The sequence below is a fragment of the Chaetodon trifascialis genome, chromosome 23 (genome assembly GCF_039877785.1).
Source record: "Chaetodon trifascialis isolate fChaTrf1 chromosome 23, fChaTrf1.hap1, whole genome shotgun sequence".
NCBI classification, from domain to species: domain Eukaryota; kingdom Metazoa; phylum Chordata; class Actinopteri; order Chaetodontiformes; family Chaetodontidae; genus Chaetodon; species Chaetodon trifascialis.
Genome location: NC_092078.1, coordinates 5,904,082 through 5,923,333, shown reverse-complemented (window position 1 = coordinate 5,923,333; position 19,252 = coordinate 5,904,082). Strand labels below are relative to the sequence as shown.

General features: G+C 42.8%; 1 protein-coding gene across 1 annotated transcript in view; it reads right to left on the bottom strand.

Annotated features, from left to right (window-relative positions):
• The window catches only part of rin1b (Ras and Rab interactor 1b), a 28,364-nt gene extending 9,700 nt beyond the window's left edge, over positions 1-18,664 (bottom strand). The window contains exons 1-8 of the mRNA XM_070993078.1: positions 18,288-18,664; positions 5,580-5,717; positions 4,536-4,650; positions 4,242-4,314; positions 3,895-3,986; positions 2,912-3,093; positions 2,331-2,615; positions 1,148-1,700 (exon numbers count right to left, since the gene is read on the bottom strand). Of these exons, the coding sequence (XP_070849179.1) occupies positions 1,148-1,700; positions 2,331-2,615; positions 2,912-3,093; positions 3,895-3,986; positions 4,242-4,314; positions 4,536-4,650; positions 5,580-5,717 (1,438 nt within the window). The 5' untranslated portion in view covers positions 18,288-18,664. The remainder of the gene's footprint in view (positions 1-1,147; positions 1,701-2,330; positions 2,616-2,911; positions 3,094-3,894; positions 3,987-4,241; positions 4,315-4,535; positions 4,651-5,579; positions 5,718-18,287) is intronic.
• Between the last annotated feature and the right edge of the window lie 588 nt (positions 18,665-19,252).

Sequence of the window (19,252 nt, the reverse complement as noted above, 5' to 3'; positions counted from 1 at the left end):
CCCCACGCACACTACTTTGTGTTGACAGTGCCTTTCACTAGAGCCTGGGCAGCCCACCATTTATCAGAAAAGGCTGTCTGTTTCCATAGACCTGCATCCTCTGGCACTGTGCTCTATTGAATCAGTGTTTTCTAATACTACCATTTTTTTTCTTTCCCATATCTCTCTCTCTCTCCTCCGGTCCCCTGCTGCTCTCGCCGTCTCCTCGTTGCGATGTGATAAACTAATCAAGCAGGAAATTCACAAGGTTGAGAAGCTCAGACTGTAATCCAGCACAGTCAGCGAAATCCAGTAAAATAATTCACTGTCTTTGCTGAGTGGATCAAAGGAATTGGAACTGGGTAAAACGACTGTTTCGTCTTTGGTTCAACAACAGAAGTATATTTTTTAACTTTAGTTGGAAACTTTCTAATAAGGTTGAGATTAAGAAGGTGCTGCAATAACGTTAAGGGCTTCTCATTCTTCATGTGAAAATGCATTTTCTGTTATACTTGTCCAGATTTTAGATAATGCTGCTGTCTAACAGGAAGTCAGACTGTTTGAGGTGCAAGGCTGGATGGTAGGTGACAGTTAGTCATCGCTCCTTCTGTGCATTGTTCTGCAGAGATGTTTATGTAAATGTTCACAGAAGTATAATGCCTATATGCATCATTTCTTAATTATTCATGCATTCTTAATAAACACAATTTGGGAACCAGTGGAAAAAAAAAAAAAAACTGAACATGTTTTCTTTATTTTTTGCTGCTAGATGAAAAAAGTAAAAACTTGACTTATGTTATCTTCCAGTGACGCCGCTCAGTGGTCAACAGCGAAAGACTAGTAGCACTTGGCAGCTCCCAGGTGTGAATATTGTTGAAAGAAAACTGACTCACTCAATATCACATAGATGAGCTGCATTAATCTGCTTGAAAAAGGCACACACAGGACATGCTTCATCAGGGCCATTTAAGTTGTACAGTGGATTTATTCATGGTTAATAGATCATTGATTTACACTTTAAAAATCACTAATCACACACACATACACTGTACATGTGGCTGTCCTGTCAGTATTTGCCAGACTTGGCTCATGCTATGGTTCAAATGTAATGTGTGTCACTTTGATGTGAGCAATATTGTGCTTTGACACATTCAGTATGCGTGTTTACCTTTCTCGTTCTCTGGCACCAGGGTTTCAATGGGAGGCTCCAGCTCTCCGCTGTCCAGCAGGCAGCACTTTGCCTGGGACAGGAAGAGGCGCAGACCCTGCAGGAGTTGCACAGAGGTCACGCGTGACGAGGAAGAGGATGGAGAGGAAACCAGGGATTTGAGCACCTCTCTCTGTTCCAGGAGGAAGTCCTGAACCATGCCTCCAAAGGTGGAGCGCCTGTCTCTGGACAGCTCCTCCACCAGTCGTGTCAGCCTCTTGTCCGGAGCGAAGAAACACACGAACGCCTCGCTCATACGGTGCAGCCCGCCACGGCCTCGAGAGCGCATGAGCGGCGGGCGCGGGTAGAGGTGGGTCTGGGCTCGCGCCATGCTGTCTGTATCAGAATCCGAGTCATTGTCCTCGTCCACGCTGCTGAAGGAGCTGCTGCTGTCGAGCTCGGCCAGGGACGGAGCCGGGCGGCGCTCCAGGGCCAGAGCCGCCACCTCGACGCCTGGCTCCCCCGCCCGGGCGGACTGCTGGGGCTGTGGAGGCTCGTCCACTGTTGCAGATGTCTTGACAAGGGCAGAAGCAATAAATTTACAGCATGATAACTGAGATTTTGTTGACTCACACATGAAAAATGGAAACAGTTACCTAAAAATGTAATCATGATGGCATTGCTTTCTGCTAGAGGGAATGAATGAACAGGGAAATTAATCAATCAGCCAGTAACTTAGTTTTCATTTCACTTCATACTTGACTGTCAGATGATTAAAATAATTAAAATAAGCACCAAGAATGAATACCAAACATAAGTCGGACCAAGACAGTGAGACTTTGTCCACACTGATGCAGATCAAATGAAAATGTCCCTCCATCCACATTAAATGACCAAAAAAGGATCTTTTAGAAAATTATCAAATAATTTTGAAAACAAAGCCACTCATATGTTTATGGGTTATAACTGGGTCATTTGAGTACATTTTAGGGGCCTAAAGAAGTAAAGTTATCCAGTAATTTGCAAAAATGCAAAGATCAGAGGATAGCCTGAGGCATGAATATTTTTCTGCTCTCCCATTTTGTTAATTATGTTGTGACCCATGAGAGCCACTGTTTCAGGAAACATAAACAGTGGGCTCAACTGTATCCACATCAGTGAGAGCATGGTCTGACTGGCAAATTAAGACGCTAACACGTATTACTTGTGGCACATAGACGGACATCATGTCCTCTTCCTCTGCAGAACCTGGTGAAACCGCGGGGGTTCTCCTCAGGACCCCTGCCCCGGGGTGAACCCTTCTCTGTGGGTTGGTGCTGGGCTTCTGCAGCCTCTCTGAACCGCTGGGCTGATCCTCTGAGGTGGAGGGCGAGTAGGAGCCGACGCCCTCGAGGGACAGATTCATGGAGGACTCGGAGAGCCGGAGCCGCATGCTGCGCTTGAAGCGGTGCCGCTTATTGGAGGCACTGTGGTTTATGAGTTGTGGCTGCTGCGGAAAAGAAAAAGTGGATTCAGTCCTTCTTCTAACAATAACAGCGGCTTTGAGTGCAAGGTCAACAGTAAGCATATTAGCAGTCATATAGGAGGATGGATTTAGTGCGCTTGTAAAAGAAGTAACTTTGACAGAGTGAGTTTTCACAAAACTTTGATAACACATTTTCAGCTGCTTTGCTCTATAATCCTCTGACATCCTATAAAGGACCATGTGGAGTTTAAATTAAGGTAAAATTAACAGTCACCAAAAATGGACTCCTTAAATGCTCTCACACACCCTTCACTACTAACCTTGCTAACCTCCAGCTGCAGGAAGAGCGGGTTAATGAAGCAGAGTTTGCCTTGTCTACCCCGGCTCAGCAGGGCACAGTAGTCCTGGGCCAGTGACGTCTGGCCCTGGCTGCCACTGGTAGACGCGACCAGGTCGATAGGTCCGTTTTGGATGTCTGAAGCACTCGGTGCGCTCCAGAAGTCTAGTGGCAGATCCAGAAAGAAAAAGACAGTTTGAATGCTTTAGCTACATTCAATAAATGCAGATATAGTAACCAGCCAGTCAGATATTTCCTCATTTGTTTGAATTGCAAATAACTTCAGTCATCAAACCAAACACAAACAATAAAAATGGACTGTATTATGTAAGTTTATCTGCTGCAAGCTGAGTACAGCAGACTGATTTTGCAGAACCATGGTGAGAAAGAGGCTTTTATTTTTGAGCTGCAGTCAGTGACACATACTCGTGTCATTTTTATCCATCTTGAAGTCACACCTCGCTCTCCGCTGCGCTGCTGCATCAGTACATGTTACCACGTTAAAATAGATGCAAGCTGGCAGTCACTACTGTAGCCAGTTATTCAGTTTTTCATTTGCAAATACATTTCCATTACCGAGGAACATCACTGTGTCCTCACCGAATCCAATGCTACAAGGCGGTACTTTAAAAATAATGACTAACTTTAGCTTAGTAGGTATCTGCACAATGATTGCATGAACATAGTATTTGCTGTTGGTTAGAAAGTGGGCAAAGTGAAGGCAGTAATGTCAACATGCTGCACAATGAGAATGCTAACATGCTGATGTTTACCAGGTATGTTTATGTCACCATCTTATTTTAGCATGCTAAGATGCTAACATTTGCTAATTGTTACGGACCAGTTGAGGCTGATGGGAGTGTTAGTTTTGCAGGTATTTGGTCATAACAAATGTTAGGAAAGAGACAAAGTGAAACACTTAGCATGTTCAGTGTGAAAAGGGTGAGAGGTTTTCATTCACTGTACCTTGTCCCATGTGTGAGATGGCCTCCAGCTGCCTGTGTGTCGTGGCTTTAGCGATGGCCTCTGGTAGCTGCAGCGGGAAGGGCAACACATCTCTGCAGGGAAGAAGAAAAGTCACACGAAAAGAAATCAAAATGAACCCTGAGCATGTGTGTGATTGTCAGATTTCCAGACGGTCTGGGCTGAATGAAATCATGTACAGTGCTTGGCCAAAAGTATGCGGACACCCACATGCGATTGTTGCACATTTCATCAACACTGAGGGGGAGATGATGACAAAGCCTTGACCAAAAGCGCCAGGGACGGGGATGTCCACATACTTTTGGCCATACAGTTAAATAATACGTCACCTGCTGACACAGTAGAAGGCCACCAGGCGACACAAGTCAGGGAAGCTGAGTGCTGAGTTCTCCAAGGCGAATGCTGGTTATAGAACAGACAGAGTGTGATTGACAGCTGTGGAGGCACTTGTTCAAATTTAGCAGGAAGTTATGGCAGCTGCAAATCTTTTGGAGGACTCATCCTTTCTGTCCCACACTACTTCACCCAGCAAGAGTCTGAACTGCACTGCACAACAAATGTGGAGTGTATTGCTGTAGTGGCGGGTGGATAACACACGCTAATCTCGCTTGTTTTATACTCACTGGAGTCCTCCTCACAGATGAAGCACTCCTTTACAGAGGAGGCACTTTTGTCCGCTGTCACTCTCAAACACAGCACCTTCCTCTGGCTGGAGCTGCATTTACGCACCAGGAAGGTCTGTAGGCACCAACAACCACCACAGACAACAAGAATAAAGCACAGAGGTGTTAATGTCTGTTTTTAAATACATTTTCTTTTCACACATTTTTTCAGGAGAAGGCACAGATGGTGCAAACAGCAGTAAAGCAGAAAATAATAGGTAACAGTTTTGCTGTTAATCTGCATTTAATGTAAATATGGATGATTTTCAAGCAAACTTTTTTAGGTTTAATTACATAAAGGTTGCCAGTATGATATCAAATACATGAGTAGTTCAACACTTTGGGATATGTTCTTACTTGCTTACTTTCCTTGAATTAGAAAAAAAAAGGATCAATACCTCTGTTGTGTCTGTGTGTAAAATATGGAGCACGCGTAGCAGCGTAGCCTAGCTTAAAGAATGACAACATGGGGAAACAGCTAGCCTGTCATTCTCTCCATAAAACAAAAAATTGTCATTACATTTCTGTTTGCGTATTAGTTAACAAACAAGATACAATATGTTTGTAAGTTAGTTTTCGGTGCCCTAAAGGAGGTAGGTGAGTTTTCAAACTTTACAGGGCAAAGATGGCTGTGCCCCCGTGCTGCCAGTGTTTAAGCTAAGCTAATCGATTGCTGGCACAAGCTCTATACTTAGAATAAAAGAATAAAAAACAATTAAAATCTTGTAAATCTTAGCTACATGCAATCAAAGCTGCTGTAGGTGAATGTAAAATGCAAGAAAAAATGTTATCTTTGTCAAAATGACATGGGGTTTAAAGGCAAATAATGTAAAAATGCTGAACTATATATATTTTGTGTAAGTTTATTTTCTTCTTCTGGGAAAATTAAACCTCAAACAGTTAAATTGTACAATTAAAGTAAGCTAAATCCCACACTTTCATGTGTATTCCTGTATTCTTTTAGCTGCTAACATCATGTGATTGAAATGGCTGACTGGTCCGTACCCCAACAGGCTCTCTGAGCAGCATATAGAGGGCAGAGTCTTGGTTGAGTGACAGCTGCAGCCACACAGGATGTGTGATCAGCAGACGATCCAGGACGCTGAAGGCCCGCTGAGAGCCTTGCTGGGTAGCCTCCTGCATCTGAAACACAAGTCCAAGGTTATTATTGTATTGTATTTATCATGCCTGCAGATTTTCTTTTTCCATGTTTTTTGTCAATGAGTTGTTCTTAAGGTGCAATAAGTCAAATATATCTGAGAATATATTTAGTTTGCCTTGATTCTCCTTCAGTTGTGCCCAGACTGTGACCCCTGACGTTGAAGTGAAACCTACACACTACACCAGTGTACTTATAGAGTGAAAAGTTAAATGTGAAAAGGTGTTTTTTTTAACTTGACTGAGGAGAGGAGGCTTAGGGGCCGCCGTCGCTTTTCTACACTGACTGTCAAATAAAAGCAAAAAGTGTATCCAACATCTTTCTGCCTTTCATTTTCCTGAATATCTCCTCTTCATCTCAGCTTTCCTCCATCGCATTGGCAGCACCAGTCTCATTTACACTTCAACCATCAGCATGACAGCACCATGAACTCCATGTTGCAGAGATATAAACGGTCATGAAATGCAATCAGACTGTGAGCAGACAGAAAAAAGCTGATCATTTATTTCATATAATGGATAAATTCTGATTTTTTTTAAATATATATATCTACAGCTGTATCAGACACTTACAGTGGAGGGATGACAGGACATGGAGGAGAGAGAGAGGTGCAATGAACTGAGGATCATGGTTGGCATCTGAAGTCTCAATTTCTACCTGCGTTTGCCCTTCAGTTCAAAGTTTTAAACATTTTAAAGCAGGTTTACGTGCCTCTGTTTATCCTATAATCTGTGTTTAGTGCTTCAGTGTGTCGCTCTGAATGCCGCGCACCTCTCCTCCTTCTGCTGTCACTATAACAACAGAAAACTCAATGTATCCTGCCAAAGAATAAGTGTGCTTGAACTCACACTTAGTGGAGAAAAGTGCACTTTTACAGACACTTTAAAACGGCGCTCAGCTCAGTCTGAACTCTACGTTTTCCTTATTTTTTCACCTTTAATGTCAGCATTCAATCACAGATTTACCTTCTCTCTCTCTCTCGCTCTCTCTCCCTCGCTCACATTGGCGTGCTGTTGGATGTCACACTGTGTGGGCTGCTGGCGAACGCTTGTGAGCGTAGCAGCAGATGGTTGCCATAGCAACCTGGGCCTACACATCCTACCAGGCATTCCCACTCAGTGAAACACCCTTTCTCTGACAAGTTTGAGATGCGCGTGCATGCAAACACACACACTCACACACGCGTATTTATGCAGTACATGCGCGCAAACACGAGGACACACTCGCTAGTGCATGCACGTACACACACGCTATCTTAAAGATTTTCCGGGGTGCAGAGGTGTTTTATTTCTAGGAAGATTTTTTCATTTTTTTTGGGAAAAAAATGTGTTGGTTCCTCCCTCACATCAGAGCACCAAAGTTCATTTCGGAGCTGCTGCAGCATCAGATGCAGCAACCTGTTTCAGTGGCATTACAGGAAGCATTATGAATATTGTTTTCATTCAGTAACACATTTAAATTTTTCACATTTCTCATCACCTCCTGCCACTTATTACATAACTCTCCCCCCACCTCTCAGGGAAATCAGTTATCCGTGTGCAAATCTGCACTGTAGGACCATTAACAGTTAATGGTAAATAGCGTTAGAGGGGTCAGGATCAAGTACAGCAGATATCAATCAAAGGAGGGGGTCGGCGTTATGTAATAATCACAGGTTTGTTCTGATAGTTGTACAACGTTAGAAGAAACTCTTGCAGACCTTGTTGATTCTGTTTAAAAATGAGAGGAACTGACAGTTTGCTAAACCTCAAAACAGCAATTGTCCAATCATTCGTTAGCAACCCTGCAGGGCAGACATGACTTTGGATTTGACCAACAGTATGGGAGTATTATCAGAGCCATACTGTCAATAAAGAGTTCAAAAACAATAATACAAGAGCAAATGTGTATGTAAGGAATGAATTAAACAGTGTGTTTATCTGCTCTAACATAAGCTGCTAACTTTAGCATGTCCGGCTAACTAGCTTACTACCTGACGCAGCAATTCAACGTTAGAACAACGTTAGAAGAAATAAAATTATAATTACATTTTGTCTCTTAAAATAGCACTATAATATTAGGGTGAGCTAGTTCAACCCTGAAATATACGAATAATGATATTTCCATGTTTTCTAGAGCACATGGATGGGTGAGGATGCTAACTTCTTGCTATCACTTTAGCCTTAGTCTTTTAGCATTACCATGTATCATGAGCACATTTTTAAGACCCCTTTGTGGGTTTTTGATTTAAATTGTGTCAGCTGGAAACTTTAAAAAAGTTTGGAGTTAACTAAGTCATGGAGCTTTTGCATTAGCCTTCAGTTATGCTAGTTAGCTACAGTTGAAAAAATATGCCAGCGGCCATACTCATTTCAGCCAATAAAATCAACAATGGTCGACTAGAAACAACAAGTCTGCTTTTGTTTACTTCTGTGTAAAATCAAAAGCTCATTGTTTCAGTTGTTAAGGCTAATTTTGATATTTTTGCAAAATACAAACGTGTTGAGCTAGACTAGAAACAGGCGTAGCAGCAGAAGCTAAGGGTGACTTTCCTCACTTCAAAACAGATGCACTTCACATGAGCACTACAAATCAACAGGCATCATCATTGTCAAATTAGGAGTCAAATGTTTTTTTATCTCAAGGTGTGCTTTAAAAAAAGCTGTGAGTGTGACTCTGCGTGGGCCTGCACAGTCAACCCTTTGCATATCTGGAGCCAACCACCACGCAGATCTGCAGTCCGATGACCCAACCACACAAGGCTATAAGACAAGTAAAGAGAGAGAAAGAAAAAAACAGAGAGCAGGACCCTAGTGTTTCACTAGCCATTTCCAGGTCCGCCTTACATAAAATGCAACGCTGCCCACACACACAGAAAGACTTATGTAATTCCCTCAGAGAAAGAGAGACACAGCGAGAGGGAGAAACAGAAGAGAAAGATAAAAGATAAAATGATGAAAAGAGAAAAGCCTGGGCTGAAAATTAAAGCTGGGTGAGGAAATCACAACTACTGTGGGCCTGCAGCGCTGCAGTTCAAGCTGACAGACTGGAAATGTAAGAAGCAGAGGGAGACGTACACTGTATATCTAACAAGGTGTTTTTAGACCTGAGGGCAGCAGCAGTCGACAGCCCAGCGGGACAGACTGTAAAGTCTGATGCTGCTGAACGTACGGAGCACTTAAGAAGGAGATGAAGAGAGAGCTAGGGCACGACTTGGAGAGAGTAGAGGAAGGGAAAGGAGTGCTGAGTCCAGTGGTGGGACTCTCTGGGGAGCTGGCGAGGAAAGTGAAGTTTCGGAAAACCCTAAATTACGTTCCCTCTTCTGGGAGACAGGCTCAGTAAAAGGAGAAGGGGCTTTTGCAGGCCAAACTGGAGCGAGCGTTTAAAGCACCAAAAACCAGCAGGCTGCTGATGGCCATTCTGGAAAGGGGACATTAGATTTTATTGTGCAAATGTTGACTGAATGCTAAAGCAAAGCTGACTGGTTTACACCTTTTCGCAGAAGATATGAGAAATTTGGAAAGAAAGCTGATGCATAACTGGACAGAAGGACTGACCGACTTGCTGGCTGAGCGAGTGATGACGGAGTGATGGAGTGACTCAAACACTTGCAGAAGACAATTTTTTAGCAGATCTGAGAAAACAACAGGTGCTATAGGTATCGGTGTTGAACTGCATTTCCCTGTAGTTTTTCAAGGTGTTGTGTTGTGCAGCCTAAGAATAAGAAGAACCGTCACTCATCAGACCACAGTGTCGTGCATCTGTTAATCAGATATGCACACTTTTTTTTTTTCATATGACAAATCCTTGATTACAAGGGATTCGACGCAAGAAAGAAGAGTGTAGGACCAGAGAGATCACCGAGAGTGAGCAGCTGCTCAGCGAGAGGCTCAGCCCGGTGCAGATGGACAACATCGTGGTGTCCAGATTTTTCCACCTCCAGACCAGTTCCCCAGGAACCGGCTGCAGAGGTTACAGAGAAGCCCAGCGGCGCCCCCAAGGGATGAACGCTTTCAACCTGAACAATGCTGTTCCCAGATGGCAGCTTTGTCATGTTATGCATCAGTGAAGCGGATGAAGAGGAGGACACAAGTCTGGTGAAGACTTTTGCCAGGCGCTGCGAGGAGAACCACCTAAACCTCAGTGTCTGCGAGGCGAAGGAGCTTTCAGTAGATCTCCAGTGGAGCACGAAATAAAGTGGAGCCGTCCGGAGTGAGGCGGTGAAAGACTACAAAAACAGTCCTAAAGTTTCTGATTGGTTGTGTTCAATCTTTTAACTTCTTGTTAAAAGTTTATTCAAATGCTCTTTGCAAAGTACCCATAAAAGCCACGAAATAATGCAGTCTGAAAATGAAGCTTATATTAACACTACGTGTATTAATGCACCTGCCGGTCCACCGAGGTGTGAAAACAACACCTTCTGATTCCATGTCCAGGATAGCAATAATAAATCTGCAAAGCCACTTTCAAGATAAAGCTTCCGGAGGTTCAGGCATGTAGATATAGATTTAGGCACCAAAAATACCTGGTTAGGTCATGATTAGGCTTAAAATAACTACTTCTTTAATGCATATATCATACTAACCTCAACGCTGGCTGGAACTGTTTCTCTGTGTGGTGTCTGATGTCAGATGATAGTGATGACGATGGTGATACGCACAGGTGGTTTTCCAGGTTTGGGTCAGTCAGACTTGAGTAGAACTGAGTGAAAAGAGCTGCTCACAGCAGCAGGTTGTTGCTTTGCAGCTTAATGACTTCATGCTGTGGGTTGTTAAGCTGGTTGCACTTTAAATAACAAATACGTTCAGCTCCTTTTGTTTACTGAAGGAGTTTTCACACTCAACAGCACGCTCAGATGTCGTAGCAGGTTTTTGTTCTTGCAGAGTAGGAACATGCACAGTGTTTCCTCTTCCCAGTTGCGCTGTAATTTCACCTCAAATGATTTCACATTTGAAAGCGGAGAGCTGAGAAGCTGCTGGAGCTTGAGGTTCAGCTGTGCTTGCGATTGTCCACCATGAAGGCCAAGACACGCAGATGCGTGTGTCACTGAGTTCAGGTTTTTCTTCACCTCTATGACTTATTCAAGAACAACTTTGTCTGGTGTTAGCAGCTCCACAGCAGCAACAAGGCACTCATCATAAATTCTCCCTCTGAATGAGGCTTCAGCTTCTTAGCTATTAGCTCGCTCACCACAACGCTTGCCTGCATAACACCGTGAATTCTTGGAGTTTGGTGCAGTGATTTTGCTGGTGTAATAGTTTGACTTTGCCTCAACCTGCCTCCTCTGCTTCTAGCCCAGTTAGTGATTTCCTACATTTCCCAGAATTACTTTCAGCAGCCTCCACATGCACATGAACTTGGATTCAGTTAAGTATTTCGTGTAGGTGGCTCGAGCCATAATGAAAGAGATAGTAAGAGCAGAAGAGCAGAGCAGGATTACAGTGAAGAAAAACTGCCCTTTACGCTGAACACAACACATACTGTAGGTCTTTGAGAGAGAGTCTGGTCTCTTGAGGATACAGCCAAGGGAGGAATTAGTGTATCTGCCTCTTCTAAGATTATTTCTGATCATTAGTGCAAAATATTGAGACTGAAAATGCTGCTGGTGCTGCGATGGAAATATCTCAGTGATAAATCTTCTGTACTGTATGTTACATTTTTTCCAGTTACCCAGAGGAAAATTCTGCAACACAAAATAAGTCCAGAGACTCCTGAGACAGCAGCAGAGGGAGGACGAGGAGGAAGCCGAATCCTCCACCCCCCTGAGACTGAGCTGATGCAGCTACAGCCCATCTCCGGCCTCTGCTTCATCATCCAAGGTGCGACACAGAGTCTTCACAACATCGTTCTCCACGAATGTAACCTCCAGCCAACAAACATGTAATGATAGTGATACTGAAAACAGACAGCGGTGTCGTGCTCTTTGCTCGCTGTCACATCCTCCATACGGTATTTCCATCTGGAGATTTTGATAAGCAGGCAGCTAGCAAAGTACATATCCGGCCACTGTAAACTGACACATTTGGTTTTTTAATCATCTCATTTGTTGTACATGTTGATATCCTTCCCTGCTTTGGTTCTCTTATAGATTTATGATTTTGAACATGTTGCGATGCTCGTTTTTTTGTCTTTTTCACAGCTCTTGCACACCCACATGATATTGAATCCACACCTTTTCAGTCTTTTCATCCAGCCATCATATAGTGAAAAATGTGTGCACGCAAAGTACAAACTAATCAACAACTGCCCTAATTTTCAACAGTTTTCACTTAACCATCAGTGTGCATTGTCCTTATTTTACTTTTGTTTATCACATTCAGGAAGCCGCAAGCTTAACTGCAGCCTGCTGATGCAAAATATGCTGGAGGAAATGACTCCTAAGCTCATACTTAAACATTTGACATTTCAAACACACTTCAAGCAGGAAGTAAACCCCAAACTTTACTAAAACTCTTACGGTCCAGACACAAAATAAAGCGTGCATACACGCTGTCGTTGCTGGAGTCTGTAAATTATGCAAACTATCACTCTGCAGAGGCAACAGGCAACTTGGTGTTCACCCACCACCCTCACCACTGTCCAAATACTCCTTATATTTAGACAAGGGTACACGCAGCGAATCCTAAAATCACCACTAGGCAACCAGAGCAACAAGGATTAAAGAACTAGCTCCTATACTAAGTGATTGACTGCCATTAGGTGGTCAGAATCAGATACCCAGTTGAAATTGAAACGCCTGAACAAAGGGACATATAAATGCAGCACTTAGTCTATTCATGTATTACCTGAAGGATATGGCATTTACACAATATGCCTCCGTTGTGATTTTCAGAGAGGCTCCTGGCGAGAGAGACAGTTGGTTGGAGAGGGTGATTATGAAAATGGATCTGAGAGATCACATAAATGCAGTCATTGGAGGGGAATGTTTCTGTGCCTCTTGAACGTGCTTATATTGGCAGATTTGTCACTTTTTCCTTCATGAGATACATGAGGTAAGCCTCCTCCCGATGCATGCATGAGCCTTTTTGGCAGGTTCTCCATCCGCCTCATGCTCGTCCATCTTCTTCTTCTCCTTGTCTTACTGGTGGGCACCTTTTGAGTGAATGACGCTCGAAACTCAACTGGGAGTTGCAAACTGTTGTTCATCAAGGAAAAGCTACAGCTAATGGCTAACATCGGCTTAAGTGTACTTGTCAAAATTTAGTCCAAAATAGCTACATGAGCGGGGGCGGTACTTCAGATAGCAGCTTTAACCTGATGAAGCACTTTCTCTAATGGTTTACCACATATTAATGAGCAGTAGTTCTTCACAAACAAACAGGCAACTTTGTCAAAACTACAAATTTGTACTTATTATTCATCTCTATTCATAGTGTTTGACGTCTGTGAAATCTCTCATTTGCACAAGAGTGACCATGACAGTGGCTAAGTATAGCCAGCAGCCCATCGCTGCATGCGTAGGATGACTAATGGACAACATAATTGCAGTGGGCTATAAGTATCCGCAGGGGGCAACAGTGGGCACAGTGGCCTGCTGACTGATGACAGGTGTCCGTTTTGATGCCTGCTGCAAAGCGTCGTAGCGATGGCGCTCAGGACCAGTGACAGGGAAGTGAGAGCTGTGTGCTGCTGAGTGTGTGTTTGGTGTGACGAAGTTGTACAAAGGCATTAGTATGAGTCAGAATTAACACTGGGGCTGTAGGAGAGGAGAAGGACTGTTAGCATAACTGTGAATATTCATAATTTTAGAAGCATATCGGCTAATTGTTGCAGTGATTCACAACGGGCAATTTCACAAATGTGACCAGACCCGAGGGGCGTGTGCGTGTGTGTGTGTGCGTGTGTGTGTGTGTGCGCGTGAAAGGAATAAAAGCTATAGCGTAGTCATCATGATGTCATGAAATCTGAATTTTCCATGAATGGTCTTTCCTTGATTTTTCTCTGCGGCGCGACACTGAAATGAGCTAAACTCTGTCTGAACTGACACTTTGCTTTGACTCTGTCACGCTCTGATGATCTCGACGTGCAAATGTTTTAATTAGAGAAGCTCTGAAGCCAATAAGAGGTTGTTTGGGGTGTTTGAGGCGCTCAGTTTGTCACTATCGCAATATTATTCCGGATATGCAAAATCACCTTTAAGTTAAATAAATTTGATCACCGATAATATTGAGTAATGCACAGCGCCACGCTCAGATAATTTTTAATTAGATTATTTTGCATTTTTTCTGTTTTAACTTTGCATTAAATTATATCGTAAAATTTCCATGTGTAGAATTTGACAATGTTTTGCTTTGGCCTACCTTGTGGTAGCCTAAATATTGCACCATGTATGTAGCAATGAGGTGAAACAAAACAAAAAATAGTACAATTTTCACTAATCATTGGGATTAAAATATCCTTTTTAAAGGCATCCCTGCACAGTACGTGTGTTCAAGGTCTTAACAAGACGTCTAACCAAACACCGTAAGCAAAAACACCTGATCAGGTGGTGTATGGCTGCATAACCACTATATTTTGATTGGTGAGTAAAGTTTAAATTGTTGATTAATTATTTAGGCAATGGATTATGAATATTCATCACTGAGTCTTGTTTTTCTCACCATGTTTTTGAGCTTTTTCATGAGGGCTACATTTGGCTCGCGATGCCAAATTCGTCCATCTGAGCAGGTCACTCATTGAGTTTTTAAATCCTGCTTCTCTCATAATAAGCTGCGGAAACTCGCCAGAATAACAGTCTAGTTCCAATCCATCCACTTGTCTCCCATGAAAACTAAAAACCAACTTTTTCCAAGACGCTGTCACTTGTTAATGTCACTTCTCGAAACACAAAACACCTAGAACAATCTCACCATGCTGTCAGAGCTTTCACACTTTTTTCACACGACTGGATGGCGAACACCAGCTCCGATGGCTCGGAAACCTTCACATTATTCTGCAGAAAATTACAAAAGTGGCACAGAAATTTAGATATTTCTTAGGAGCTGAGTTAAAGTGAAATAATTTAAGAGTATTTGTGGGGGGATGATAGGATTCGTGCACTTAAAAAGTCATATATCTTTCTTTCCTGATCTGTTTTGACCTCTGGATGACTGTGTGATTCACAGCGTGACTAATGACGGATCGGCATGAGGAGCACTTCATACAAAATGTTATTTTTGTAAAGGACTGTTAGATAATGTCAGAGGTTTGCGATCAGCGAGTGTGAATAACACCTCCTAAAAAACAGAACGCTTTTAAAGTTTTGTTGCGGATGTTTTAAGCAGATATTTTGCGAAATCAGGGGCAGCGCAGCTGTCGAAGACGTTGTGTTAATCTCCAGTTTAGCTGCCTTTTGAGAGCCAGTTCAATATCTTTGGTCTCAAACATTTATTTTCTCTCAATCAGATGAGAGAGAAAAAAATACAATCATGATGAGAAGACCTGACAGGATGATGGGTTAAAAGACAAAAGATGTATCTTTGGGGGGTAAAAACTCAGATTTTCCTCACTGGACTTTTGTACATTCCTGACGTTTAACATTCAGCGAATATTTCATTTTCCAGCCCTTTCAAGGCTCTCTACACCCTCCTATGAATCTTCACAGCATAGGCTTGACAATGACAATGGGGGATCATGTTCATCCTCCATTTTCAGATAGTGTTAGAGTGACCACAAGAGGACAAAAGCCTGCATTAATACTGTACTCTGTGAAGCGGCTGAGGAGGGAGGATGTCGAACTTCAGAGGAGTGCATCTGCCTCCAACCAGAGCCAGTGTTTCTGACACATTTAAGGAGTTATTCTGTGGAGGAAGGAGTCCTTAATATTACCTAATTCTGAAAAAACTGACACCAAACCGTAATGTTTGGTATTAAATCGTTGACGTAATAAACATAGCTACACTTGAAACATCTCAGCTGGATGTCACGTCCATACTGCAGCATTTATCCACCAGACCTGCTTAAGAAAAGTCTGAAAATAAGCCTGGGGAGAAAAAAATGCAATCCTCCATAAAACAAGTGTTTTAAGTGAATTTTGATTGCAAAGACTCACTTCATGATTTACTCATAGCATCCAAGAGTGGTGCTGTGGAAAATACAGAATCACAGAAAGCTTCAAAACATCAGGAGTGGAGGTGAAGGTGTCAGCGAGGTGGTGACCTCCTCATCATCTCTCAGTCAGCGGTGCATTGACTGTATTGATATGTTGACAATCTGTGGCTGGGAGCAAGTACTTCTATTTATCTAACACTGTTGATATTTCATTTACTCTCTCTGAGGTGGTAGGATGGATGGTGGGTGGAGGTGTGTGGAATGTGAAGGAGGCACAAAAATCAAAAGTCAGTCATGCTTTACTTCGCGGGGTCCATTAATTTCATACCAACTTCCCAAACGTCTTCTTTTCTGGTATGTAGCTTCACATCAGTGTGAGATTTTTTTTGTTCAAGCTTTATTTAAAGAGCGTGGTCCAATGAGTGCAGTCCACTCTGCTTTGCTCAGGCACGACTGTAAAAGCGAAATGTGGCTGTAAATGAAGGATAAAACTGAGAGAGCGTAAAACCTGAACACAACAAAGTGGAATAAAAGCCAAGTTAACGTTAAAATTCCCAGAGAGCTCAATATAATTTGGTGCTAATAATGAGGAAAATGGACAAAGTGTCCAAGTGTCCTTAACACTTGCTTATCTGAAACGTATAAACACATTGAACATGTCAAAGGTTTTCCTTTCTAAGATCTCTCTTTAACACCACCTGAACAATTCCCATTTACCGCCAGATTACGTAACCGTTTCCATGCGAATTTCCAAAGAGTTAACAGTTAAATACTTGATCTTAGAGGGAAGTTACTGAGAAAATGTCCTGGATATTAAGAGGAAAGCAACATATGGATAAAATAAAGTGTCACGCTGTGCTAAGATGAGTTCAGTGCAGCCCTTGAGGTGTTTCAATTGTGAGATTATGTAACATTACTTACAGAGACTGGTCAGTATGTGAGTGCAGTAATCATCTGGAGTTTTACTCGGTGAGAAATAGCCTTCAGCTGAAAAAGACCGGAAACTCTCCAGCCATCATTTTGCTCCAGCAGCTGCCAGATTTGTCAAAATGGTGGCCATTTGCTCCAGGGATGAAATTCATTTTCAGCGCTGGTTTGTGTGTTGTGTTGCATGACGATGACACAATTCCTGATGGGGGAAGCCTGCCATATACATGAGTCAGGTTACTGTAACGTGTCTGTCTGCGCACCACTTCCAGCGCAGAGGACAGACTGCTCAGCAAAGGACTGAACTCTGTCCAACAGCTCTGAGCGTCATGCTCGGGCACACTGCGATCACACTCCTCCTACACAACACAGGGCAGAACGCAGCCCCCCCCCTACACACACATAAATATATACACACATTTGGTCATGCCACCTTCCAAATTAACATGTCATTCCACATTCAGCAATCACAGACTTCATGTAGGAAGGCTACATAATCACAGCGAGGACTTCAAGTAATCAGTCCTGCTCGTTGGCCTCATCTGCATAAAAAAAAAAAAACAACACAAAAAAACAAACAAAAACAAAATCAGCAGTCATGTAAAGTCACAAAATGCCACTTACAGTAATGTGCTTCTCAGCATTAACGAGCAAAACAACAGCAAGGAAGTGGGAACATCACATCCACTCCCACGCAGGCAGGATGGCACTTCAGTTTTAAAGTTATGTAACAGTCCAATGGTGTGAGATTACATTCACTTTGCCCTCAGAGGGGAGACGAGAGATCAAGATACTCCAAAATAAAAAGTCTGAGTGGCTAATTGAACACTGCTCTGGTGCATAAATTACCTTAGATCACATCTCCGGCTGTGAAAAAGCAGATTTCAGTTGTGTGAATTGTTATTCATGGGTGCTGCTTTAGGTCGAAACATCATCAAAACTCTGCTTGCGTATGCAAAGAATCAAACTTTTGAGGCTTCTGCACAAAACACGCAGATGTTTCCAAGCATCCAAGTCATCAGTTAAAGTGAAAAGAAAGCCAGCTGTCAGTCCACACAATGGGAACAACGGCTTCCTCTGACAACCTGAGCATAAACCTGTGGCTGGCACTAATTTGATTTTTGAAACACCTACACTTTGCGTCTTCAATGCCAGGCTGAAACAATGAGGAGAAACTTGTCATTTTTACTTTCTGAAGGCTGAAAACTTCTCTCTTCGTGCGATGAAGTCACTGTTTTGGCTTTGGCTGCGCTGTGGGACAGCAGCGTGGATGACGGCACTGCCTCGCCATCACATCCTGATTGTCCCTGATCACTAATTGATTAATTGGCAGAGCACGGATGTCACATATGCATGAATCACCGTGCAGCATTGTTTACCAAGACGTCCCCTGCTGACCGGAAACTACGTTAAACAACAAACGCCAACGCGCTTTGAACTTGAAAATAGAAAGAAACCTTCAAAGGGAGGAGAAAATATTAATACAGATACTGTAGCCTGCAGCCAGCATGCATGTGCCAACTCTCCAGGAACTCCTGCAGTCTTACTTCATGCAATCGATTTTTAAGCATGGCAACCTTGACTCTTCTTCCTTTTCTTGCGCTAAAAAAATGACTTACCTTTTCTCTGAAGGTGGGAACAGGTGCTGTGCGTAGTCTGCTGTCTACTCAGACGTCCTGGAGAGTTTAATGCTTCTGTATGAAGACAGTGCTGAGCGTCTGAGTCCGAGCACCATGCTGTGGGAACGCGGGCTTGTCAAGAAAATGTGCACAACACTGGTGACAAGGCGGAGGAGCGCATTTTTAATTCTGTCTGAGCATCTGAAGTGATACACAGTCACAGCAGAGACACTGTGTGTATGTGTGTGTGTGAGTGAGTGAGTGAGTGAGTGTGTGTGTGAGTGTGTGTGTGAGTGTGTGTGCCCCCCCTCCCGCCTCCCTGACTCTGACACACACTCACTCACACACCAAATCATATCATGCCACTGAAAAATGATATTTTAGTCAGGCAGACCACTTTTTATTTATAAGGAAAATAATAAAGGAAGGCGTTTCCGGTGGAATAATCCTGCGGAAACGTTTAAAAATAACACCAAGCAGCTCCTTAACAATTATTCTAGTGATAACATGAAGCATAAACACCCCATGAGGAACAAAATAATGATGATGAAGATTATTTACATAAAAACATGCCTCAAAGATACCATTTTAAAGCCACAATAAACTCCAATATTAAGAATTTAATGCAGAAAATATTATATAAACATTAAAAAGATATAAGAACTCCACAAAGTATTCAACGCCACAATAAAGCAGCTAACCATCCTTATTGTCCATATGTCCATTACATAAAATACTTGCACACAACACTCTGTGAAGGTGGGAGAAAATGGCTAAAGGACCTAAAATGCAAATTGAGGCTCATAAATGTGAAATATCACAATAATCTAACACTGTGACCATGGGAAAGCTGCTAGACGCGTCATGTAACCGGAACTGGACTTTGACGCACGGTGCGTTTTTTCGCGTGTGAGCTATTTCTGGACTGCTGCATCCATCATTTTTCTTCTTCTTCTTCTTCTCCG